Consider the following 26,466-nt stretch of genomic DNA (forward strand, 5'->3'; position numbering starts at 1 on the left):
AAAAAATCACTGAATCTTTCTTCTACAACACTTTTGTAAATTTAGAAGCGATCTTAGAACATCTATTGTTGTCAAAAAATAAATAAATCTAAGTCATATATTCCTGTAACAAATCAAGCATTGAGTAATATGATAAATAAGTTAAAGCTTATCAGACACATAACTGTAAAATCAACAATATGCTAGCAGATGTAATACAGTATATAAACATAATTCATTGTTTCATATCTGGAGCACTTCGGCAATCGCTCAGAGTCTGAATGAATTTAGAACACAGATAAATCGTGACCACAGGCCCCTGTGTTATCCAGAGTTCTGTAACGCTGCTGCTTTTCTGTTGTCTGATGGTTATTATGTACCAATATCATGTTTTATTCAAGCTGGTATTATTTACAAAATGGACCATATTCTAAAAATAGCCTATTAAGAAAGGATCACCTACTTAGAAATGAGCTTGATTAGTGTGCCGCTCAGAATCAGGCCCAGTGAAAGTAGTGACTAAACTCCTCTAACCCACTGTCTGTTCTTTGTCATAGAATAGCAGATGAAAATAAAACTTTTCACCCGTTCAGTTTATTTAAACTGTAATAATGAATACAATATTCATGTATTAGGAACATAACAGATAAATAACAGTGTAATGCTGTCTGCTTCAAGGAATCCTAGAAAAAGCCACAGCCGGCTGGGGGGAAAGAGGTATACGTGCCCAGGTGATGGAAGGAGGGGGCACCAGCGGGGAAGCATGATTGGGTAGCACAGGAGGGGATAAAATGAAGGGTGATGATCAATCATGACCATTCAGATCAGCAGCGGCGCTGTCCTGGTATTGTGCAGACTCTTTGTGGTAAATTTGCTAAGAATCGTATTTGACTTCTATTGCTAATCAAAATCACGGATTTACTAAGCATCATATTTGACTGTCTATTTAGATCTGATGGAGATACTCATCGGTTTCTGGCATGTGCAATTTCAGTCAGATTGCCCCCTTTACGATAGACACTGCAGCCAAATAGAAATATGAATCTGCTGACAGTTGGCAGCAGTTTAAAAGCACTGCACAGATCAGTATGACCTGTGCAGTGCTTTGGACAAACCCGCCACTCAGAGGTAGGTCTATTGATTTCTTCTTGTCTGATGCGAATTTGGTGTTATTTGGATTGTGTTTGACAACATGATTTTTAGTAAATCAGTGATTTCTATTCTTTTCTTTGTAAACCATACGATGTTTGGTCCGATGGACTAATGAAGTCTGTTGACGTCTAAAGTCGTGTTTGACATGCGATTTCAATGCAAGTTTGCCAAGCCAGGGGGATGTCTCAGAAAAAAAGCCCAATTCGACCAAACATGATTCTTAATAAATTTACCCCTTTATGTCTGTTGACACACTGATTGCACACACTATGCAGGAAGGAGGGTGTTGGGGCTGGGGCGAGGAGTGAGGCAGGGCCAGGCAATGTTATGCAGGAGAGGATCCGCTGCACTGCACAATGGCTGGCTCAAGGGCCGTTGAACCAGTGCAGACGAACAGGAGCACCACCCCATTGGGGGCGCAGTGCAGACTGCAGTGTCCCTTATACGGCTGCTCCACCTCTTCCCTCCCCACAGCACTTCTAAGCCTATCTTTTCCCACCCCACAGCCATACTCTGCCTGCTTTCTCTCACCCCACAGCCATACTCTGCCCACCTTCTCCCACCCCACAGTCATACTCTGCCCACCTTCTCCCACCACACAGCCGTACTCTGCCCACCTTATCCCATCCCACAGCCATACTCTGCCTGCCTTTTCTCTCCCCACAGCCATTATCTGCCCACTTTCTCTCACTCCACAGCCCACTGTCTGCTATCTTCCTTCCCACAGTCAATAATATCTGCCTGCCTTCTCTCACCCAACAGCCCTTCTAAGTCTACTGCCCACCCTCTACTGTCCCACAGCTATTATTTGCCCGCGCTCTCCCTCACCACAGCCACTGTGATCTGCTCTCTCCCTTCCCACAGCCACCGTGACCTGCTCTCTCCCTCCCCACAGCCACCGTGACCTGCTCTCTCCCTCCCAACAGCCCCCGTACCTGCTCTCTCCCTCCCCACAGCCATGACCTGCTCTCTCCCTCCCCACAGCCACTGTGACCTGCTCTCTCCCTCCCCACAGCCACTGTGACCTGATCTCTCCCTCCCCACAGCCACTGTGACCTGGTCTCTCCCTCCCCAAAGCCCTTCTCAGCCCGCTGCCCACCTCCACCATCCCAAAGCCATAATTTGCCCACTGTCTCCCACCCCACAGCCACTGTGACATGCTCTCTCCCTCCCCACAGCCACCGTGATCTGCTCTCTCCCCCCCCACAGCCACTGTGACCTGGACTCTCCCTCCCCACAGCCCTTCTCAGCCCGCTCTCACATCCACCATCCCACAGCCATTATTCTCCCACCTTCACTTGACACACAGCCCCCGTGACCTGCTCTCTCTCTGTCGGGATCCTCCCAGGGTGAAGTGGTTGCTGATGGTGAAGAACTATTGTCCAGACACCTGTCAGTAAGTACCCTTACACTGCAGGATACTACAACAATCCCTCTTACAGAGGGAGCCCTCACCGTATCTACTTTTATAACACATGGCACAAATGTGTTCTCTCTCACTACAGTTTGACTCCCCATGGGATATTAGTGCAGAGAGGGTATAAAAGGTCCTCTCCCCAATCAGAGCCGGAGTCAACATTCCCCTTGGGATGTAGTCAGGATGCTGACTGTCACAATACCGACAGCAGTATTCCAACGGTCAGATACACTCCGGCTGTAATTATTAGGGTTAGGGGGAGGCATAGGTTTAGGGCAGGAGTTAGAGTTAGTCACTAGGGGGAGGGGTGGGTTAGAGTTAGGCTGCGGGATGGATCTGTTAGGGTAAGACAGAGAGGTAGGGTAAGGATTAGAATACTTACCTAAATCTGTTGGTATTCTGACCGCTGTAATCCTGACCACCGGGATCCCATACTCAACTCATACTCTTGGCATTAGATTTAGAAGCTTCCAATTAACAGGAGTATAACAATACATCATAATTTAATAGTCACACCATCAAAATGGGAATAATACAATAAATAAGTGTGAAACAAAACATCATGCATCCAATCAGCATATGAATGAGAAAACAAGAGAATGATAAATTCAGATTTCATGACTTTAGTTAACTTTTTTATCTTTATATACTTTCCTAATGAATAGCTTTTATTCTAAATATGTGCCAGATTGCCTTTCTTTTAAGTGTGTGCATGCCTTTCCGAATTTGCAATGATTATTGCTTTGTATAACTGCTCCTCTGACCAATAATTTGTTGAAAAAAATGGAATGAACATCAACTGAGCACAAAGCAATATAGGAAATACAATAACATTGGAAATATACTAGTATATAATTATAAATCCAGCAGATTAAAGTGGTGGATAAAGTTTCTCACTATCAATTCATTACAATGTACAGGGTTCAATCCAATTTTGTATACTTGTTTTGCTTTGGTAAACTATGTTATATTACTTGATAAAATTAATAAAATATTATTTAAAAAAGAGCATATAATACATCTTAGATCAGAAATGTTGAGAAAATTATATTTAATTGACTAATATATTTCTTCTCTCAGAAATTTCATCATAAGTCTGCTCCCATCTCTAAATGTACAATAGAAACATGCTCGTACTTACTGTAGACAGTAAAAAAAACATACATCTACAAATATCAAATATAGGGATATATCTCTTACTTAATTTACACAATGTTTTAATGAAACACTATTAAAGTCCTATTAGAGAAGAATCAACCTGGGGACAATATATGGGATAAATCTCCACTACTGTAATTTATCAAGTTATTAGGGGTTGGAATCCCCAGGATGTCAACTATATCCCGTTATGAGAAGTTACCAAGCAGCTCAGTGACAATATAGTCATGATGCCATAGACAAAAAAAATTGTCTACAAAATTCTGATTTATAGTGCATTACCTACTGTAAATTATCTGGATATTAGAAGTTACTGAACAATTCCATGAGCATAGTGCTTTTATACAGGTCACAGAAAGCCGAGGTGGCTTCATATCTCTTTAATACTGTAGTTTAGTGTAGGGAGTGCAGTATTCCTTATAATACTCACATTTACCAAATGAACCCTGAACTGATGACATATACAGGGCAATTTGGCATTTAGTGGCACTTCAAATGTGTGTGATGAGTTTCTGAGTGTGTTTGTGTGTACCTGGGATATTGCGTACTAGTAGTGAGTGGCAGTGCTGAGTGTGAGATGTTATTTGGGTCTCTCATGCTGGTAACCCTTACAATCAAATTATGTACTGGACCATTAAACATGGACATAGTGCCTTCAGAACCACAGGCTCTCAAAGAGGAGAGGTGTTTGGGAAAATGGCAATTGTTTGTCACAAGAAACAATTCATATCACAATTTGTGGACTTTCTCACTAAGGGCTCTATTTACTACAATCCGCATTTGTAATGCAGATTGTAGTGTGATATTATCGACTGAATTTGCATTGCGAATTCAGGAAATATCACTGGGATTTACTACAAATCCCTTGCAGGGACAGAGCTTGCAATAAAGCTCTGTCCCTGCGAATCCCCTCCGGAGCCTTAATATGGTATTTTCGCAAAAAATACCGTGACAAAGTGCCCGCGCATGCGCTGACTGGCCGCCGCTGCTAAACTCCGGCACTAAGCCCCATCCCCGTCGTTAAGCCCTGCCCACCGAGATCGTGGACCTCCCCGTGACCCCCCCTCCCTTAATAGCACTTACCTGCAGTCATCGGTGCTCCAGTGATGTCTTCGGTGCCTCCGGTCAGCTGATAACCCATACTGCACTGGGACCCGATCACCTGATGACCGGGCCGCAGTGCACCATGGGAGACCAGCTGACCGGAGCGAGAACATCACCGGAGCCCCGACCACTGGTCCCTGAAGTCAAGTAAGTAATTTTTACTTTTTACTTTTTTTTTTTTTCCCAGCAGAGATCAGCTTGCGGTCTGTTTAGACCACACAGCTGATCACTGGGACCGACTCCCGGCTCTGCTCTGCCTTTTAGAGCAGAGTAGGAGCCCGGTAACTGGGGGAGACCCTGGATAACGCCACCTCCAGGTGGCGTTATTATCACAGGGCTTTTCCTGGTATTTTTTTAACAATTTATTTTTAGTAACTTTGGTTGGATCACATTTCCCATTACAATTATGGGAAATGCGATCTGCTTACTAAAAATAAGTGATACTTAGGGGTTGGAGTAGAATTTTACGAATTCTACTGCAATTGCCCTGTAATAACTATAGGTGATACTAAAATAATGTGAAAAGGGTGTAAAAACACCCTTTTTCACTTTATTTGAGTAAAAATATTGTTAATAAATAGAGCCCTAGGGGGTCTATACAGCAATGATTTTTTTACATAAAAAAATGCGGAAATGATAATTTCCTCATTTTTTATGTAAATCCACTATTCAGCAATGGGTTAATGAAGAAGATAATGCAATTATCTTCTCCACTAGTTACCATCTCACAGAGTACTGCACTGTAGGGATCAGCCATTGATCTCTACAGCCATGGCCAAAAGTTTTGAGAATGACATAAGTTTTTCACAAAGTTTTCTGCTTCAGTGTTTTTAGACCTTTTTGTCAGATGTTACTATGGTATACTGAAGTAAAATTACAAGCATTGCATAAGTGTCAAAGGCTTTTATTGACAATTACATTAAGTTTATGCAATATTTGCAGTGTTGACCCTTCTATTTCAAGACCTCTGCAATTCGCCCTGGCATGCTGTGAATCAAATTCTGGGCCACATGCTGACTGATGGCCACCCATTTTTGCCTAATCAATGCTTGGAGTTTGCCAGAATTTGTGGGTTTTTGTTTGTCCACCCGCCTCTTGAGGATTGATTACAAGTTCTCAATGGGATTAAGGTCTGGGGAGTTTCCTGGCCATGGACCCAAAATTTCAATGTTTTGTTCCCCGAGCCACTTAGTTATCACTTTTGCCTTATGGTGCTCCATCATACTGGAAAAGGCATTGTTCATCACCAAACTGGTCTTGGATGGTTGGGAGAAGTTGCTCTTGGAGGATGTTTTGGTACCATTCTTTATTCATGGATGTGTTCTTAGGCAAAATTGTGAGTGATCCCACTCCCTTGGCTGAGAAGCAACCCCACACATTAATGGTCTCAGGATGCTTAACTGTTGGCATGACACAAAACTGATGGTAGCGCTCACCTTTCCTTCTCCGGACAAGCGTTTTTCCAGATGCCCCAAACAATCTGAAAGGGGATTCATCAGAGAAAATAACTTTACCCCAGTCCTCAGCTGTCCAATCCCTGTACCTTTGCAGAATATCAGTCTGCCCCTGATGTTTTCCCTGGAGAGTAGTGGCTTCTTTGCTGCCCTTCTTGACACCAGGCCATCCTGCAAAAGTCTTTGTTCTGTGTCATGCCAACAGTAAAGCATCCTGAGACCATTCATGTGTGGGGTTGCTTCTCAGCCAAGGGAGTGGGATCACTCACAATTTTGCCTAAGGACAGAGCCATGAATAAAGAATGGTACCAAAACATCCTCCAAGAGCAACTTCTCCCAACCATCCAAGAACAGGTTGATGATGAACTATGCCTTTTCCAGCATGATGAAGCACCTTGTCATAAGGCAAAAGTGATAACTAAGTGGCTCGGGGAACAAAACATCAAAATTTTTAGTCCATGGCCCAGGAAACTCCCCAGACCTTAATCCCATTGAGAACTTGTGGTCAATCCTCAAGAGGCGGGTGGACAAACAAAAACTAACAAATACTGACAAACTACAAGCTTTGATTAGGCAAGAATGGGCTGCCATCAGTCAGTATGTGGCCCAGAAGTTGATTGACAGCATGCCAGGGCGAATTGCAGAGGTCTTGAAAAAGAAGGGTCAACACTGCAAATATCGACTCTTTGCATAAACTTAATGTAAATGTCAATAAAATCATTTGACACTTATGAAATGCTTGTAATTTTACTTCAGTATACCATAGTAACATCTGACAAAAAGGCCGTGGCTGCACAGTGCTTTAACGCTTATTGCTATTCAGCAAAGCAAAAAGCATTAAATTACTCGAAAAATCTTTTCTTTCATATAATGCCATCTCAGAATGGCTTTATATGAAGAAAATACATTAAATTCTCTGAAAACTGCAGGGACAGAGGGAAATTTTCCCATAAGTCCCTGCAGCATCTTGTAACACCGCCCAGTCTCTGTTCCTGCTTTGCGATGACCGCGGACAGGTAAGTCACTCTAGAGCAGAGTTTTTCAAACACTGTGCCGTGGCACACTAGAGCGCCGCGAGCGGTTGTCAAGTGTGCAGCGGCGGTCAGCTCAGCACACTTGTAGTGTGTTTTATTCCTGAGGGGGCCAATGTAGTGTGTTTTATTTCTGTGGTGGCCAATGTAGTGTGTTTTATTCCTGAGGGGGCCAATGTAGTGTGTTTTATTCCTGAGGGGGCCAATGTAGTGTGTTTTATTCCTGAGGAGGCCAATGTAGTGTGTTTTATTCCTGAGGAGGCCTATGTAGTGTGTTTTATTCCTGAGGGGGCCAATGTAGTGTGTTTTATTTCTGTGGTGGCCAATGTAGTGTGTTTTATTCCTGTGGAGGCCAATATGTGTGTATATTTTTATGTGGGAGCCAATGTTTATGTTTTTTCATTGGTCACCCACACCGCATGGCCGGATGGTGTGCCTTGGCAATTTTAAAATCTTGTGTAGTGTGCCTCGAGGTGAAGAGGTTGAAAATCACTGCTCTAGAGCATGTTAAAACTGCCGAAATTGATTGACATGTGTGCACCTGCTTTATCTTAGCCTGTATACATTTATATTTATGTGCTATTATATTTAACATTTATATATAAATGTTAACTATAATAGCACATAAATATACATGTATACAGAGTATAAAGCCTGTGTACACATGTCAATCACTTTGGACAGGCTGCATTTGGACTTACCCGTCGGCGGTCACCGCAAAGCAGGGATGGAGACTGTCCCCGAGCGCATGACTGAGCATGCGCAGAAGCAGAAACACAAGGGATTGTATTCAGAAACTGATAACAATGCCTTCTATAACATCGCAGGGACAACGAGTTACCGCAATCACTGTCCCTGCTCAAAATAATGCTGAATAGCTAACATAAATGTAAAAAATGTATAAGAAATCGTGACGATGTTGGTCGATAATATTCTGGGCAATATCATCACTATTGCTGAATAGGCCCCTAGCTGACTGCTTTTATACATATCACAGAAATCCAAGGTGTCTTCTAATATACCTTAATATTTTCCAAAAAGGGGGGGAAATCGGGTGCTGTATCTTATAATACACAAGTTTAAACTGTAAAGTGAAGACCTCATGATTCACTTCCTCTAAGGGATAGCACCAGAAATCTCCATTTATGTGGATATTTTTTACAGTAGTTTGTACAAATGACAACATCACTTGTGAATTGTACAGATAATATATTCAGAAGTCAATAATATAAAATATATTACCATCACTTGTGTAATAAATACATTCATACGTTTTCTAAATGTGATTCTTTTTCTACAAAATAAAGAGCATCAGGATTGTTCCAATTTATATTTTAGCCAGCACAATGACATTACCTGAAGCAAATCTCAAAGGTATCATTATGCAAAATGTTCTTGTATTGTCTTTAAGGGTTAAGCTTCAGGGTAACTTTAATTATGCAACAGTACAAGTTTGTCTTTGCAATGCAAAGAGTTATTGAGTGTTTTATGCTAAGAACACCGCTATAGGGCTAGTCAAGCATTGGACCTTGTACGTGGCCTCTCACTCAGATCTCCATGTAACTAGTAAAAACACAGGAAAGGAAACAGAGACAAAGAGAATTATATATATGTATATACATGCTGAAATCAGTTTATGCGGCAGCTTTATTCCAATGATGACATTTCTGTCTGACCATTGTTTCGTCTTATAACCCTTTTCCACTTAAGTACCAAGCTCTGGCCTGAGATTTGGAACACAGTTTCAAACCAGGTCAGACCTGGGACAGACCCCTTTTACACTGCATTGCCAATCCGGGTTGTTCCTCTATCGGCGCTTTTCACACTACACATGGCTGCAGTGCTGGTACTTGGAGATGACATTGTCACCTTGTGCCGGAATGCAGATCTCCCCGTGCTGTAAACAGCAGTGACATGCAGTGAGGTAAATGGCTGGGGAGGCACAGGCTAGTATCAGATCCAGATTTACAGATACATATATGAACTTGAGGGTTCATGTGGGCATTAAACAAAGGTGCAGCAGTATATAGTGCTAGAAATATGGTGTCTTTTGATCAGGGATGTGCGGAAAAGGTAGAGAGGAGAGGCTGTGCCTCACCTGCCATACACTTTTTATTCCAGAGCTTTGACTATAAAAATATTAGAATAATACAAGAAGATATTTATAATATTTTCTTAAAAATGTTCTTATAATTTTTATGGTTAAAACTCTAGAGTTTTAACTCTAAGTATGACAGGAAAGCCTCTTCTAACCTGCCTCACCTGACCGCACATTACTGGTAAACAGGTCCGATCCGGGTTACCCGTTTACACTGATCCTTACACGGGTCTTTCCTGGGAAAAGCCCTGCTCGCCAGCATTACTGGCTTCCCGGGTTACCGGACCTGGGTGGAGCCGTTTCCACTGCCAAAAATACCGGGTTGATGCAAGTTCACGTGTAATAACCCGGCATTTTCAGGTCAGTGGAAAAGGGATATTAGACTAATTTTGTTTTCCCTAGGAGAATTGATGAAAACTATATTTAAATATGATATGGAAAAATATATAGTCTATTTTAGGAAATAAAATATATAGATATACAGTATATTCCTGTAGAAGTATAATACTGATTCCTCTGTATCTTATAGCCTTGAACCAGGGAATGGGCAGAAAATGATTTATCTGAGATTTCTGTGCCGGCTAAAGTGGAAAAGAACTGAAACTGATTTCTAGATTTTATTTAGTGCTTCCAGTGATAGGTACATTTATAACGACTCTGTAACCATCAGCAGTGGCTTTAGCTGCCCATAAACAACCTGCTCGTTTTTCCCCCTCGGTGGGAGATGTTTATTGCCTCATATAGTATGTGCGCTCCAAGGATGTAGTTATTGATTGAACAAGAAAATTTTGTCAGGGGCCTTTTATCTAACAACTATGAGATGTAAGCACAGATTTTAAAGCCATTGTATTATCTATGGAAACGCCCGTCTTTAGCTTATGGCGATGTTGTCCTCTTTCCACCATGGCTGGGTCCTGCAGCCAGGGGTCTAACATTGCTGTTTTGTCAGTTTCTTGCTGAAAGAGCGATGGTTTCAGTGCTGCGTCTGCTTCAGTGTTTTTCACAGTGAGAGTTCATGTTTTTTCTTAATAGTAGTACTAGAACCGGGTCCCGTAATAGCTATACAGACTAAGGTATTAGAACAAGTGCATTGCTGAATGCATTGCAGCTATACTGAATTTACTGCAGGTACTTAAAATATAGAAAATAACAGTTAAGTGCATGGGTACTGTACCATGATCATTCTCTCCGTTACCACCACTCCCCATCATATTGATCTTAGTTATATTGTCCCTCTTTAATAATCAAATGTTCTGTGTGTAAGTGTCCATGCTGTGTTGAATTAAAAATTAAAAAAGGTTTCCAGATAGAGCTTGATCTGGGCGTACGCGACTCAGTGTCTTCATCTATCCTTCTTCGTTCTCCACCCCTTTCCTGCTCCCTTCCTTAACCATTTCTTTTTGTTCCCCTGTTCTCTAAAATTAAAATTGATACTTAAGTTCTATATTAATACAGTTTGTATTGAAAAACACAACCAACAAGATTAATATGCATACATTGTTTTCTTTTTGAATGCTCATATATGTATGTTATTCAAGTTGTTCTATGATAATTCAGATGTCATAATGAGGTCTTTATATGTTCGTCTGTCAGTTAGCATCAAATATTAGGTGAACAAATAGAATGTGATGCGATTATTTCTCCATTTTCTATATGTAACATTAATTTTATACTTCTGTAATTGTCTGTTCAATTTATACCATATTTCAGATGCATTTACAAAAATCTGTAATTCATATTTGATATCTACTGTAAAATGTTTATTGTGATCTCAATAAAAACATTTTGGAAGAAAAAGAAGGTTTCCAAGGAATTTGGATAAATGCACATTTGTTTTTTTTAAAGAAAAGCTTTTTCTCACACAGTGCTGCATGTGTCTGTGTTACAGGTTTAGACCTAAGGCAAGCACAGGTCATTGCTCTGTCATCTGGCACCAAATGTATCAACGGAGAGCACCTTAATGACCAAGGACTGGTGGTCAATGACTGCCATGCAGAGGTCGTGGTGAGAAGAGCTTTCATCCACTTCCTTTACACTCAGCTAGAGCTACATCTAAGGTAAACTGAAATCTACTGACTATGAAAGACATTACACCATCTGCTGTGGGACAAATCTGCCCTCTAGATGTCTGATTCTCACTTCTTTCAAGCCGTTTATTTAGTCTGTGATACTGAGTGACCAATATACAGAGGAAATAAGCAAAACAATTTAATACAACTTTCATCCTTCAATGTTGTGTCCATAAAAGCAGATTTCCTTTCATGAAGAATTAGATTAGTGCCAGTCGAAGGACACTTTTAGATATTTGTTTACATAATTCATGAAAAACTTAAAACTTAACCAACTGGAGCTAAATCGCTTGATAGGAAGCTAGATTTGCCATCTCCCATGGTGACCAGATCTAGGCTCTGTACTCAGGATGTCCTTGTGTTAAAGCTATTACAAACTTAAAAACAGTGAAATAATTCACTATCGCTAGACAGTAACCAATAAACATACCTCCCAACTTTTTGGTCCACAGAAGAGGGACAGTTTGTACGTCCGAAAAGGGTTCGGGGCTTTGAGGTAAATGGCCGGGCATCAGGAAGACGAGGCGGAACCTCGTGGCTTCCCCCGTTTACATCACTATGGGGGCGTGTCTTGCATTTTGGGTTTAAGTGCAGTGGGAAACAATATACTGTACTATAAGTTTATAGTTTCACTAAATCTTTTAGTCCAGATACATTGATAATAATGGACATTCTGAGTTATGGTTGACTGATCAGTAAACTAACGTTTTACAATTTATTTCACATTATTTCCTTTAATTATTTAAATGCATTAATTAGTATTGTTATTTAATTAAGCTAATTATAATATGATTTTTTTTCACTGCCTTGTTTTTGGCCAAGAGAACGTCCCACAACAAAGATTAATAACCAATATGTAAATGTATTGCCGGCCTGTGTCAATGTCACTAGAGTAGATCTATAGATTAGTAAGGAGACTACTGGCATACTATAGAGGCTAACAATAGAAAGAACATTGCCCAATATGTCCTTAACATGTATTCATTTTAGAAGAGGTGTTCTCCAGACTCAAAAATATTTGCCAAAATATTTGTCAAAATAAATCTATAATTCTATAGTAAATAAACAAAGCTTAGCCCAGAGGTTCCCAAATGCAGTCCTCATGGCACCCCAACAGTTCAGGTTCTAGCAATATCCATGGCTGAGTACAGATGGTTAAATCAAATTGACCGAGGTACTAATGAAGTCACCTGTGGTCAAGTATGAATATCCTTAAAACCTGGACTGTTAGGGTGCCTTGACTGAGTTTGGGAACTCTGAATTATCCTATGAACAAGACCTATTAATTCTAGATGGAAAATATTGGCTTATCTTGCAAAAGAATTGAGATACATGAGAGCTCTAATCATTGATGGTGTGTACCATATGCAGATATTAGACACTGCACTTCTCCGTATAAACAATTATGTTGTAATTAACTGCTAAATATTTACCTTCAGTATATTAGATTACAGTAAACTGAGTTGGCATACGTACTAAATATCACAGCCAGTATACCAGTGGCAGAACTATGGGAGACAATGGAGGCACCTGCCACCGGGCTCCAGCTCTGAAGGGGCACCTCCTCCATTGTCCACAACATATTCACCCCACTTAGGGCTGTAACTATGTACCCCGGGTGTACCGTCATGGCGGCCCAATGCATGGCGCCTCTTCCCGACACCTGAGAAGCTACCATACACTAGTGGAGGGCTCCATGTCAGACCATCATCTGCAGCCTTCATCTATCTATAGCCTGTCAGCATGCGAATTGCTACATTACAGTGACAGTGGCTGTGACGGGGGGGCTCCAATTTATAACTTGCCTCTGGGCGTCTGGGATGAACTTACGCCACTGCAGTATACAATACATTTGTTATGAGAAGAAGTTCATCTGCCTCCTTTACATTCGACTGGAGAAACATCTAAGGTAAATAGAAATCTACTGACGACAAGACTTGTAGTAAAAAGAGTTTATTACTTCACACATATATAAATACACCTGTATCAGCACAAGTTATTTAAGTCTTCCCAGTTCATCTCCCAGTTTCCCCCATTTTCCTAGACCAGGGGTATTCATTCTGCAGCCCTCCAGCTACATTGAAGTATGAACTGCCGGTTTCAGTATGCCCTAATAGCAAAACTGTGGCATGGCATGCTGGGATATGCAGTTCAACAGCAGTTGTAGGGCCACATGTTGATTACCCCTGCCCTAGACTGTCACAGCCACCCCCACTGGTTTATTTTCCTTTATACTCATTCCAAAGCCTTCAGTCCCTTAAAGCAGTCTATAAGCTACTATTACCATAAAGCCAGAGGCGGGCTGGGCCGGGCTGGTACAATTTTAGCGTTATGGGGCCGCCAGTTGCATTCGGCACCCGGGAGACATGCAGAGGATGCTCCCAGGCAGCTCAGTTTGTGTAACAAGGATATTCAGTGCTGCCGTCCTTGAAGCCCTTGTAACAAACTGAGCGGCCGGGGAGCGTCCTCTGCATATCTTCCAGGCCGCCAGACATTGGATTAGTGGCCACTCAGCCCTACCCCGATGGCACCTGCTCCACCTCCTGGGGCTCCCTTTCCCCCTGGCACCACTTACTGCTGGCCTGTCCGTCTCACATCAGCCGGCCGCTCACATGATTTTGCGTTCCACTTGGGAACACAATCCGGAAACTGGCGTCTGCTCCGGATAGCGGGCACTTCTGGGTGCCAGACGGAGATGGCGGGGACTGCTTCAGCAGCGGCCGAGCAGCCAAACACTAACGGTAGGATTGAGCATATTTCGGAGTGGTAGCTGCTAGAGCCCCCTGTCCGAACTTGTAACCTCACCTGGTAACTGTGCGTCTCTCTGGGAGGGCAGATTGTTGCTCCCATCACCTCCCACCTGACTGCCTCACACCCTGCTCACTGCCTACTATTTATTCATCCACACTGCCTTTAAGTGTGTATGTATATATATATATATATATATATATATATATATATATATGTGTGTGTGTGTGTGTCCATTGAAACCCACAAGGAAACAGAAAGGCTTCTCTGCACTTTTCTTCATAGAAAATTATAGTGAAACAATGTGTAAGGCTTTCTCCACCTCTAACGCTTGATAAAAGTCTGTTTTAAGTTTAATAATTAGACCCCTTTGCACCATTTTTTGACCATGATTTTTCTGTTACCCATAATCTAACACTGCAGCACTTTCACTTTCCTGCATCACCTCTGCCTGTCTCACTACCGTTCCATCTCTTCCCCCTGCAAATCACCTTGACACTCTCTTGTCCCACCTGCCCCCTCGACTTCCTCCTCCTCTTACTCTCCTCTCTATCCTTCTGTCAATGTCCCTCCTTTTCCTGTCTCCTCTTTATCCCCTTCTTACTTCCTCCTTTCCCGTCAATCCTATCTCTTCCCTGCCACATCTATTCCCCCTCTACATGTCTGCCCTCCTCCCTTACACATTTTCCACGTCCCCCCTACAAATCCCCTTCCTCCACCCCACACATGCTCCCACCTTCCCACTACAAATCCACCCTCTTCCTGTAACACATCCTCTCCCATTATTTTTCTTTGAAAGCGGGGGCCACTTGCTTGTGTTGCCCCCCCAGGCTGAAAGTTGCCAGCCAGCCACTGCATAAAGCGATGACCTTTCTTTGATCGTATTTCTTTAAACATTTGTTTTGCAATAATATACACTTTTTTATTTTTAAATAAGAGGTAACATTAGAAACTGATAAACAGGTATTATATTGTGACATTGATTGAACAGTCTTAGCTTTGGCAGGCTACTCTCTTTTTCAGTGTGGAAATACTCTGTTGTATATAAATGAGACAAACTAATAAAACATAGCTAATATTGCAATGCAGTTTACTGATCCAAGTCTATTGATAATGGGACAACCTCTCACAGAAGTGTGGCATGGTATAGTGAGCTACTATACGTCAATTTAATTATCACTCTATTTAAAAATGCGATGGAGGAGACATATGCTTATACATTTGGTAAACAGGTATTACATGATGACACAGCTTCTTTGCTGCACCCTCATTACTATAGTACAGCGCATTTATATACCCACTGTAATGCAACTTATGTTTGTTATACATTCCCATTGTAAATGGCTGGCCTGGTAATCCTGAAGTCAAACTATCTAATACATATCTCAGTTAATTATTATTTTGTAGATAATACCTTGGATTTTTAAAATGCATTCATTCATTAATAAGGAAACATCTTTTCAACCTTGGTAAATGTGTAGTATAGTCATCCATAAATAAAATATATAATTGTATTATTTCTGGTCCCATTTCTGGCCACCTGCAGCTTATCTTCCCTTTCATATCTGAGATGTAATTAGAAATGTTTGCACCGTAAGGTGCCCATACATCTGCGACGGATTGTGACGATGCAGGGATGCAATCGGAAATTTCCGATCAGCCATCGGGAATTTCCCAACGTCCACCATCGATGTTCTGCGATCCGTCGCCGGATCACAGACATTTGTCATGTTAAATGTCAGCAATTTGACGATCGCGATAATTTTTTGATCGCGATCGTTAAATCGGGAAAATCCAACATGTTGGACTTCTGCGATCCTGCAATGCCGGGCTGCAGCATCACGGGATCGCGGCAATCCATCGCTGATGGATGGGCCCCATTAGGCACAAGGCATTTTGCAATTACTACTCCATCCCCTTTTTCAGAATTACAATACATTGTAAAGTGTGTACCCAGCTTTAGTTACACCTCTGCAGCCTATTAAGTCATTAAAACCTAAGCAGCTACTGTAAATATGGTAGACATGTCCCTGTTTCATTGGTGTACTGTAAATGTGTCTATTACATCTCTTTACAGCAAGCAGAGCAGTGACTGGGAGAGGTCTATTTTCATCCGCTTAAAAGAAGGAGGTTTCCGGCTAAAGGATAACATTTTATTCCATGTATATGTCAGTACGTCGCCATGTGGAGATGCTCGGATTAACTCTCCCTACGAGATCACATCTGACTGTAAGATTCACTTTCTTATCCATAAACCTGAATTTCTACTTTTCATTTACGAACCATTTATGGAGAGGGTATTCAGCCATTTAGTTGTTGATATTAGGGATGTCGACACCCGAATGTCGACATTCATAATGTCAACACTGGTGTAATATCGGCATTAGCAAAATGTGGACATTGTGACTGTTGACAGCTAGAATATCGACATCCGACTTTAGGGTTAAGGTTGGGTAATGTTTAGCCTAAAAATTAACGGGAAATCCAATTGTCAACATTCACAATGTCAACATGTCAGTGTCAAGATTTCACATGTTGATATTATGTACATGTTGACATTCAGAATATGTCAACATTATACTGTCAACATTCTAAATGTCAACAAAATATACCACACCCATGGAGAGAATTGATACAAATGCAATGTATTGTTTGTAATCCCTGGATGCCCACAAACTTTAAATATAACCTTCTTCACTACTTCTTAATTCATTCATTTTTTTCCTTATTACTCCTTTAATTCTGATTATTTTAGTCCCTTCTCTGTGTTACACAACTCATGTTTTTCAGACTTAATTAAACTACAAAATATTCTCACGAGGATTAATAGCCAAACTGTAAAGCGGTAGTAAGTGAATATTCTTTATCTTGCTCACTATTCCCTTTAAAGTTTAGGCTATTATTCATCTTTTTTTTGTGGAGGTGGGAGGTAGATGTTCATAATTTGCACTGTTTGACATAAAGCGCTGAATAAAATTAATAAATTGCAAGAATAAAAGGAGATATTCTTTTGAGACATTGTAAAACTGAAAATTTAGCGACATTAAGTTTATTATTAAGCATATATGGTAAAAGTGCTAATTAGAATATTATTATAATATAGTTGCATACTGATTTGTAGCTTAAACACATGCAATGAAACAGAGGAAATTGTTTTCAGAGATTGAAATGATGTGGTAATTACAATAACAACAGTACAATTTACAGTAGCTTACACAATTTTCATGACTCATTTCTTACTTTCAAAATGAGGTATTATTCAGATGATCATTCACAGGCCATATGAACAAAGGACTTAGGGGAGGAAACCAATTTCTGTCCCTAATACTTACAGAATAATGGACAGCACAGTACAAGGTGACATTTTTAGCTGTTGCCTTGATTTCCGCTGTTTATTTGGCATTAAAGACGTATCATAAATCTTGTTTCTCTTCACAGTGCAGTAGCGAGAGAATTTATTTTCTTTAGTATTTTATTGTCTTTAACACTACTTATATTACTAAATAAAATACCAAATTGAGTGTATTGCATTGTGTATAAAATAAGAAAATGTCTACACAGTATTTATAATTGTGACAAAAATATATTTTTTTCAAAGAACAAAAAAGGGAAAACAAATATGGTGTGTGTGTTTGTGTGTAAATATATTTATTCACTTAAATATAATATGTGAATATGATTCTATGAGGATTAGAGGTGTATGATAATTTACATATCACGCATAATTGTATATGAGTATCTGGCCCTGATTCAGAGCAGGATGCTCTGACCAGAGCGCTCGCTCTGAATCAGGGCCGTCCTATTTAAATGTGGAGCGGCCTTTTGGACGCTCGCATAACTGTGACCATCGGGCTTGCGACGAGACCCTGCGGTAGGGTCTCGTGGCCACAAGCCCTGGAGTGCTTTTGGCTCTATCAGAGCCAAAATCACTCCCACTGACATCACTAGTGATGTCAGTGGGGCCGGACCCAGACGGTAGGCGTTCCCATGGGAACGCCTCCGTCTGGCAGCCACGCCCCTGGCACGCCCACCAAAGGGGGCGTGCTGTCAGTCACCATCGACAGCACGCCCTCTTTGATGCGAGACCCGGAGCGACAGCTTGACTGTCGCTGTCCGGGTCTCGCGCATGCGCACGATGGAGCTCCCTCCGTCGTGCGCATGCGCATTGGGGTAACATCGACCCGCTTGCGAGCGTCCTGCGCTCGCAAGCGGGTCTGAATGAGACCCTCTGTTCGGTGCTGCCGTGCCCCAGGGTTCTGCAAAATCAAGACCCAGGAATAGTTCTCCTAAAGTTAGTGCATAGGTACAAACATATATATGTAGTATTCACAGTTTGTACATGTGATATCTGACACACAGCAGGACACCGACATGTGTTTTGCTGTGGCTTTTACAAGGTTATCCACGGATCAGGCACAGACACTCATATGCAATTATGCCTGATATGTAAATATTGTTCCAGGGCTCTAGGTACGCTGTGTGACAACGGCTGGTGGGTCAGAGTCAGACAGACTCCCTAAGTTTCAGCCACCTCTGGAGCAGCATATGCTGGTGATCCACCATTTGTTATGATGCAAAATCAGTGGTCGCCGGCAGGTGGCTTTCTGTACAACATGGTCCCTGGGATAAGAGATCAGACAGGTGACCAGAGACAGGTATCTTGGGTCCCAGCTCACTGTCCAGCAACAGTGGCTGGAGAACCGTTGCTTGCTACAGCACAGGCTAGGATTATCAGGCATGAGCCTTCCTATCCCCTATTGCAGGTGTTAGCAGGGCTCCCGGGACAGAGCCATTCAACGCTGCAGCAGCAGTGGGTGACTGGTGGTCACACTCCTTTTTCTCTGTGAACCACATAAGTGCTGCATGCTATAGATGGAGGAGCCCCTTCAGGGCTTAGTGCCTGGAGGCAGGCGCCTCCATTGTCTCTGGGAGTTACACCCCTACAATTTATGAATAAAATATATTCACCATTGAAAAAATAGTTCTTAGCTTATTAAAATGTAAATTTTAAACTTCACTGTTAGATCAAGTAATTACCTGATCCAATAATAACATAGATGTAACTATGGACTACTTATAGTTAAAGATCATATATGGTCAAACACTAGTTTCATCATCAGGGGGCATTTGTGGGACCTATAGCAACATTTTGTAAGGGTCCCATTGTACAGGGAGACCTATTCTCATCTCCTCTGGATTACTGAAGCTCCCTCTACTGATCTGACAGTATGTTCTGCCCTCACTATAATCTTCCTTGATTAAAATTTGACAGACTTCATAACTACTCCGACTTTTCAATAATCCAATCTAGCTGTGAAGATCTGAAGAATGGTGTTTATTGTAGAAGAAGTTGGTAAAACTGTGGCACAAACAAAACAATTACAATATGCTATTGATATAATGCAATGCAAACATAAAAAATAACATAAGTGAACTGTGAGCAGAACAGTATGCATCTCTTTTCTGCGACCATCTGAGAAACTAAGATGGATGCCCCAGCAGTACTCTACCCAGGGTTCATTGAGAACTAAGGGCCTGGTTCAGAGATGTACGTTCATCTGATGATGAACATACATCTCTAATGTTTCCAGGTCTGCGCTTGCATAGGACCCGTTCTGCGCATGTGTAGAACGGGTCCTGCGATTACGCACACAAACCCCCCCAAGCCGCAGCATGACTAACATGCTGTGGTATTTTTGGGGCTGGAGCGGGGCTGAGGCTGGGCACCATTCCTGGAAATGGGAGCATGTTGCCTCCATTTTCCTGGAGGGACGAGGCCAGGGTCTGTGTTGACGGACGCAGATTCCTGGCCTCTGAAGTGGCCAGCACCCAGTCAGGCTGCAGGATGCTTCAGCTCCCACAGCCTGTCTAAAGGAGCAACCATCATAATCACCGGTCTTGATGGTTGCGATGGTGCTCACAAATGCAGCAAGAGGGAGTCTGACACCTCCTTCTGTAATTGCATTAAGACGTATGTAATTGCACAGCCGCTTGTGTGCAGCTCTGCAATTCCATCCATCTCTGAATGAGGCCCTAACTACGGAGGCCAGAGTAGGTCAGTTAAACTGATGGAGCTTACACAAAAATAAATGCATATAACAAATATAAATGCTAAAGGCATAACACAGTGGCAGCTGTTATAGGGAGCATAAGGAAATTGTTAGTCAATCGCAGCCGATTTACCTGCAGATGTGTCATGCTACAAACATGCGCACGCATCATGCCATGTGATTACCTGTAGCAGCATACGCTATGGTGCACACTGCAGTCGCACCATGCATTCCTATGGCAGAGCGGGTGTAAACACAATACGCGTATCCACTCACGGGCACACGCCTCGAGCTATGCGTGGCGCGATTTACTGTGTACGCAGCAAAGATGTAGCGGGACACATCTGTATCTGTCTTTAGTGAATGAACAAATAAATAACAAATATATTTTTCTCATAGTAAACAGGTGCAAGCACATAGTAAGGAAATTTCGAGGCCATTTGCGAACAAAGATAGAGTCTGGCGAAGGAACGTTCCCAGTTAGAACTCGGCCTGCAGTGCAAACATGGGATGGAGTTTTATCAGGAGAGCAGCTCATCACAATGTCCTGTACAGACAAAATTACCAGGTAACTATTTGGTTCAAATTCTCACTGAAGTATTATTTGCAAAAAGAGCAGCAATAATACCAAAAGGAAGGACCCGATTTGGTTCATCATGTCTTCATAAATGTTGGTTAAAGAAGCAAATCATTAGTCTGCTGAGTACTTGATTTCTAATCTAAAACTTCTGTCAAATTGTAGTAATTAAGAACTTGCAACATAAATTTAAAAACAGTACAATATATAAAAAACAGACTCTTGATGGCTGATCGGGGTCAATTGTTTCATCTAGTTGACCCATTTTATTTTTTAACAATTTATTCTCAGGATACACAAAGTAGAATAAAAAATTGGTAAACCATGTGGCACAAATGATGAACGCTGTTAGCTGTACCTACAGAATGGCCACTCATATGAGCCCATGGTGAATATCGCTGATGTACAAAGTGGTGAAGAATCTCTCAATAATCATGTCAGGGATATAAAAATCAAATGAAAAGAACAATAGTGTATGACTGATTCACACCTCACATTCAGGGGTTCAGTCCTGTGGAAGGGTGATATAGTCAGTTACGGCTCATGCGATCTGTGGATGGTGTACAGTTCGTTCTTGGGTTCTCTTCAGTTCAGAGACAAAGTAATTTCCAGTCCTGCTCAGGAATGTTTGAGTCCTATCTAAGAACACTGATTCCTATTGTCAGATCTATATATATGCTTTGACATGTGTTACAAATGCATGTTAAGTGTTATTCAATCCCTAATAGGTTGGTTACTCTTATTCCTTCATTGTACAGTTCTGTGATATGCAGTATCCTGTAGCCTAGACATTATAATACTTCTAACTAGCTTCATACAGTGCCATCCTAATTCCTACCTCTTTCCTGGTGTACCTCGTCACCCTGCGATGTCCTGTAGGTTGGTGGACTGTGGACAATGGTTTGCAGAGCCACAAGAGTATTGGTGCCACAAGGAATGTGTGCAGTTCCTATTAGTTTAAAGTTTAAACCATGTTCTTGCCAATTTGTTAAAAGAGCCATCAAGGTTCCAAAGGAGAATTTACAAGAGGACTTGGCGTTCTACTTAACTATTCAGTAGGTTACACACACTACAGAGTGTGTGAATACTATGTAAAGATAAATGTATATATTTACAGTACATGTACAGGGTGTTTCACTCACTATTGGCCCCAAAGATTTTCTTATAACTTTTAAAGTAATTGACGTTATTTAATGAAATGTGACACAGACATACCTTAGTCTATGAGAAACATGAGGAAGTCATAGTAATTGTTGAAAGTGTTCGCCATTAGCATCCAGGCCAGATGTTCAAGCATGCGCAAAGTGAAGGCCAGCTGTTCACCACCCTAGTCAGCAGTGCAGTCCAAATTCAAATAGGGGAGCCATTGAGGATGTATACTGTAGCCTTCAGCTCTCTCGATTTTGCCTGGACATTACCAATCTACACCATTCCATGGATAAGGGCTTTTGTTCCATTCCAGGACTTTTGGTAGATGTACTCAGCTATTGGTTGTGTCTTTAGTGTCTCGTGCACACACAAAGAACAAGTGTTTATATGGAAGGGAAAGGCCATCTTAAAGTTGGGTAGTATGACAATATGAACTAAAGTCTACTCCTTCTGTAGTGTTTATTGTCTTTATTTGTCCTCCATTTTAAATATGTAATGATCTTTTTTTTTTTTAAAAAGGCCATTGTTGTAACTTTAATGGCTACTCTGTGTCTGTATTTTTAATTTGTTTCATGCAACCTAATTAATTATGAAAGTAACTTATTACAGTGGAAATGAAGATCTGTAGTAATATTTAATAAAACTGTGTAGCCAGGTTAACAGACATAAGTTCATGAAAGACTTTTGCAGAAAGTCTTGAAGATAAAGGAACAAAAACCTTACAGGCTTAACTTATGTTCAGCCTTCCCTGATTGCATTAGACAGCTATGATCGTACCAGATACATCACATGGAGATCGTGGTCCAGTTTCTACCTCCCAGTGATTTCCACCAACTCCATGTCACACTGGTTAAAACCTGATGGATGCTAGTAGATTAGTACATTGCCTGTAGCAGATCTGCCCTGCACCATGGAACGTCACATCAAATAGCACAAAATTTCAGTTCACTCTTTATTATTTACTCCTACATTTAAAAATACACTTTTACATACTGTTTATTTCCATGGATAGATATAATTCATGCAATGTTATTTTGATCTGGATAGATATTAACTTTTTTCAAAAATTATTTTGAAATATACATTACTTGCTTACCAAATCTTGTGCATTGTGGGCCTGTTGCAGATTGACTACTGTGCCAGTTTTTGTAACGTAAATTGTATGATATCACTCTGCATATGCCCAAAACAGTGGGTACACACATTTGGGCCCATGCAGATTTGCATCATTCTGCCACCTATGCCTGGATCAATGGTATCAAGCGAGAAGGGGGTCATTCTAACATGCAGTAAGGGATAGTGCATTAGTCAACACATGCAGATTAGGGTATGGACCCATATATGCCTAAGAAAGCTGCATTATTTGCAGGTAGTCAGTGGCAGGTGCCAATCAACGGATGTTAATGATTGTCACTGGTACAGGGTGTTTCACTCGCTATTGGCCCCAAAGTAATTGACGTAATTTAGTGAAATTTGACAGGCAGAAATGCCACAGCCAGGGGACCCTTTCATCGGGTCCCCTGGCCAAAACATTAACACTCCACATTAGTCATCCCAGTCCAGGGATCCCATAGGAGATGGAGACCCCCCAATAAAGGGGTCCCCCCTCACCTGAGCACCCCAGGCCTGGGCTGAAGCCAGAGGCTCTTCCCTGCACCCCTGGCCGGTAGGTGCAAGGGTAATAGTGATCATAATATAACTGGCTACTATTGTTTTTTAAAGTGGGACTACAGGTGCCAGCGTGCCTGCCCTTCGGCACTTGTGGAACTACAAGTGCTAGGAGGCGGTCAGCCTCGGTAACCCCACTGTAAAAAAATGTAGTACAAAAAAGACAGGACACACGCACCGTAGAAAGTATAAGTTTATTACACCCAAACACACACATACATACTCACCTTGTCCTCGGTGATCGGTTCCCGACCTCCTGGCGCAGCTTGGTTCTCTTCTCCAGTAGAGTCCCGGCCATACAAAAATATCAAATCGACCACGGACAGTAAAGAGATGTATGTGTTTCCACATACAACTCTTTCCTGGCAAATGATGGAAACCTTGTGGGCTCCATCACTTGCCTGGCAGCCAGCCAATCAGAGGCTGTGAGCCGTTTGGCTATTGATTGATACTGTAGTCCCACTGTAAAAAACAATAATATACATTCTATTATTATCACTATTACCCCTGCACCCACCTGTCAGTGGTGCAGGGAAGAGCACCAGGCTTCAGCTCAGGCCTGGGGTGCTCAGGAGAGGTGGGACCCCTTTATTGGGGGGGGTTCCCACCTCCCCTGGTATCCCCGGCCTAGACCGGCTCACATAGCTCAGTGCTTATTCATAAAATACGGGGGACTTCTACATATTTTGTCCCCCATATTTTTAGAACCAGGACTGGCTCATGGAGCCCGGGGCTGGTTATGGTCTAGGGGGTAGTCCCATGTCATTTGTTTTCAATTTTTTTTTTTTTTTTTTATAGACAGAATACACACATGCAGTCTGCACGGATCTCACTGACATGTGCAGGCTGCATGTTCGGGGAACTCGGGGAGAAACACGATCACATACACCATCAAAAAAGATGATTCCGCTTTGGTAAATTTGAGTGTCTCAGCTGTCAAAAATCTCCCATTTTTCAGCGATGCTTTGAGTGTTTCAATTCGGACCAGAAACGATTATTAGTGAATTTACCCCGTAGAGTTCATTTATCTAATAACAGTGCTGCCGTGCAGCGTCTGGGCAGTATGTGTCCAGATTTATGCCAGTCTTGCTCCTTTACCTTGGATAATGAGCAGGGGCGCCGAGAGGGGGGAGAGCGGGTCCTAATTACCCAGGCACGGGTTTGCTGGAGGGGCCCGGTGTGGGCCCAGGTCCGGCACCGCTCCCCCTCCCTCTTACGTCACAGCAGCCCAGCACACACTGCTGTGTGCTGGGCTGCACTGGGAGACTGCTCGTGGCTGCGTAGCCATGCCGCCCGTGATTAGGTCACGCCCCCTGTCACCTGGGCCCGGCGCGGCTGTCGGCAGCCCTGATAATGAGAGCAGTACAATTATAAGCCATTTAGATTTGTCTTCTACAAGTAACAAGCCTTACTCTAAGTAATTGCAGAAAATAATCAGTTTTGCTGTAAAGTCCCCCAAACGTTTGTCCTGAGTGCCAATCATTTATCTTTTCTGCAATAGCGATTATTGCCTACAGAGTGACATAGAGAACATTCCTAAAAGAGTACAGTCAGTTGTGTCAGAATATTTCAATGGCCCAGCCTGGTGTAATGTTGCCCAGCTTGCTCATATTATAGACAGCTAAGCATGGCCTGAGCAGTACAACTTCTATATGATTAACTTTCCTGGCAGGTGTAAATGGCAGAGCTTATAATATGGAGCCAGTTCCAGATTGTATTGTTAACAGCTGTGGAACTGTTCAGCTGCCTTTGTGCTGGATGCTATAAATGCAGGTCTTCCCTTTCAATTAGCATCTTGCTGTATGGTATATTAAGTCTACATAACTATATATCATTTTGAGACTTGCGTTATAAAAGAGAATGTGATGACTAGACTTAAATGACATTTTCTCAATCCTATAGCTATGCTCAGGTTCTATAAATTTTACAGATAACCATATATATTTATTATGGCACAATAATACATTAAAATATATGTTTAAATTATTCTTTGCTATACTTTCTTAGACTCGCGACATACCTGGCTTTAGCGTTCTGACCTTGCAGTTGCTGGTGTCTGGTTTTGAACATGAAGTGCCACTAAGACGTCAATCATTATAATTCTAATGTGTGTCAATTTTCACACTCTGTTTTCCCGCTGCCGTCCTTTAATAAACCTATCTAGTTCCCTGACCTAATAATATGTATTTGTGCCCCATAGTGTGATTTGTCTTTACAGAAGAGCCGTATTTGTCGCTTGTTCTTGAAGGTGGTTATGATGCCATTTCACCCGTCTCATCTGTGCCATTTCTATGATTGACAAATTGGGGGAAAATATTTACTTACGGTTTATCTATATTGAGAACTGGACAAGGGATTTTGTCTCTGTAAATAGTGCTGTAATATCAAGTGTTTGAACAAAAGAGAGAGGTATTTCTCACTCAGTTCTTGCTGTGGAGATTTTCCAGTTAACATTAACGCACATTTTTACTTATTGGTTTAGATTTAAAATAAGCTTTTGGACTTGTGATTCAGCACTAGCCAGTTGTACTTTTTGTAAAAAAAAATTTTTTAAAATTTTTCTTTATTGGAGTTACTTATAACAATAACAAGTGAACATTAAAACATAAAAGCAAGGTTGGCAGTCCAATAGGGAGGGCTAAACCGCAAAGTTAGTTCAACCATAAAGGGACAGGTCAGCATTATATACTGTATATTACATAATTACATGAGGAGAACAAAACAAATTAACGGTATCATAGATTAACAAATACTATTGTGTTAAAAAAATATATATCCCGTCCATTTAAGAAGGAATGAGGAGATCAACAGA

The 26,466-nt window shown here is 41.6% G+C and overlaps 1 protein-coding gene across 1 annotated transcript in view; it reads left to right on the forward strand.

Annotated features, from left to right (window-relative positions):
* Positions 1-26,466, forward strand: part of ADARB2 (adenosine deaminase RNA specific B2 (inactive)) — a 639,738-nt gene that overhangs the window by 545,550 nt on the left and 67,722 nt on the right. Inside the window, exons 6-8 of the mRNA XM_088462717.1 lie at positions 11,282-11,450; positions 16,288-16,439; positions 20,660-20,828. Coding sequence (XP_088318843.1) covers positions 11,282-11,450; positions 16,288-16,439; positions 20,660-20,828 — 490 coding nt within the window. The remainder of the gene's footprint in view (positions 1-11,281; positions 11,451-16,287; positions 16,440-20,659; positions 20,829-26,466) is intronic.

This window comes from Taudactylus pleione, unplaced genomic scaffold (genome assembly GCF_031769625.1).
Source record: "Taudactylus pleione unplaced genomic scaffold, aTauple2 ptg000053l, whole genome shotgun sequence".
NCBI classification, from domain to species: domain Eukaryota; kingdom Metazoa; phylum Chordata; class Amphibia; order Anura; family Myobatrachidae; genus Taudactylus; species Taudactylus pleione.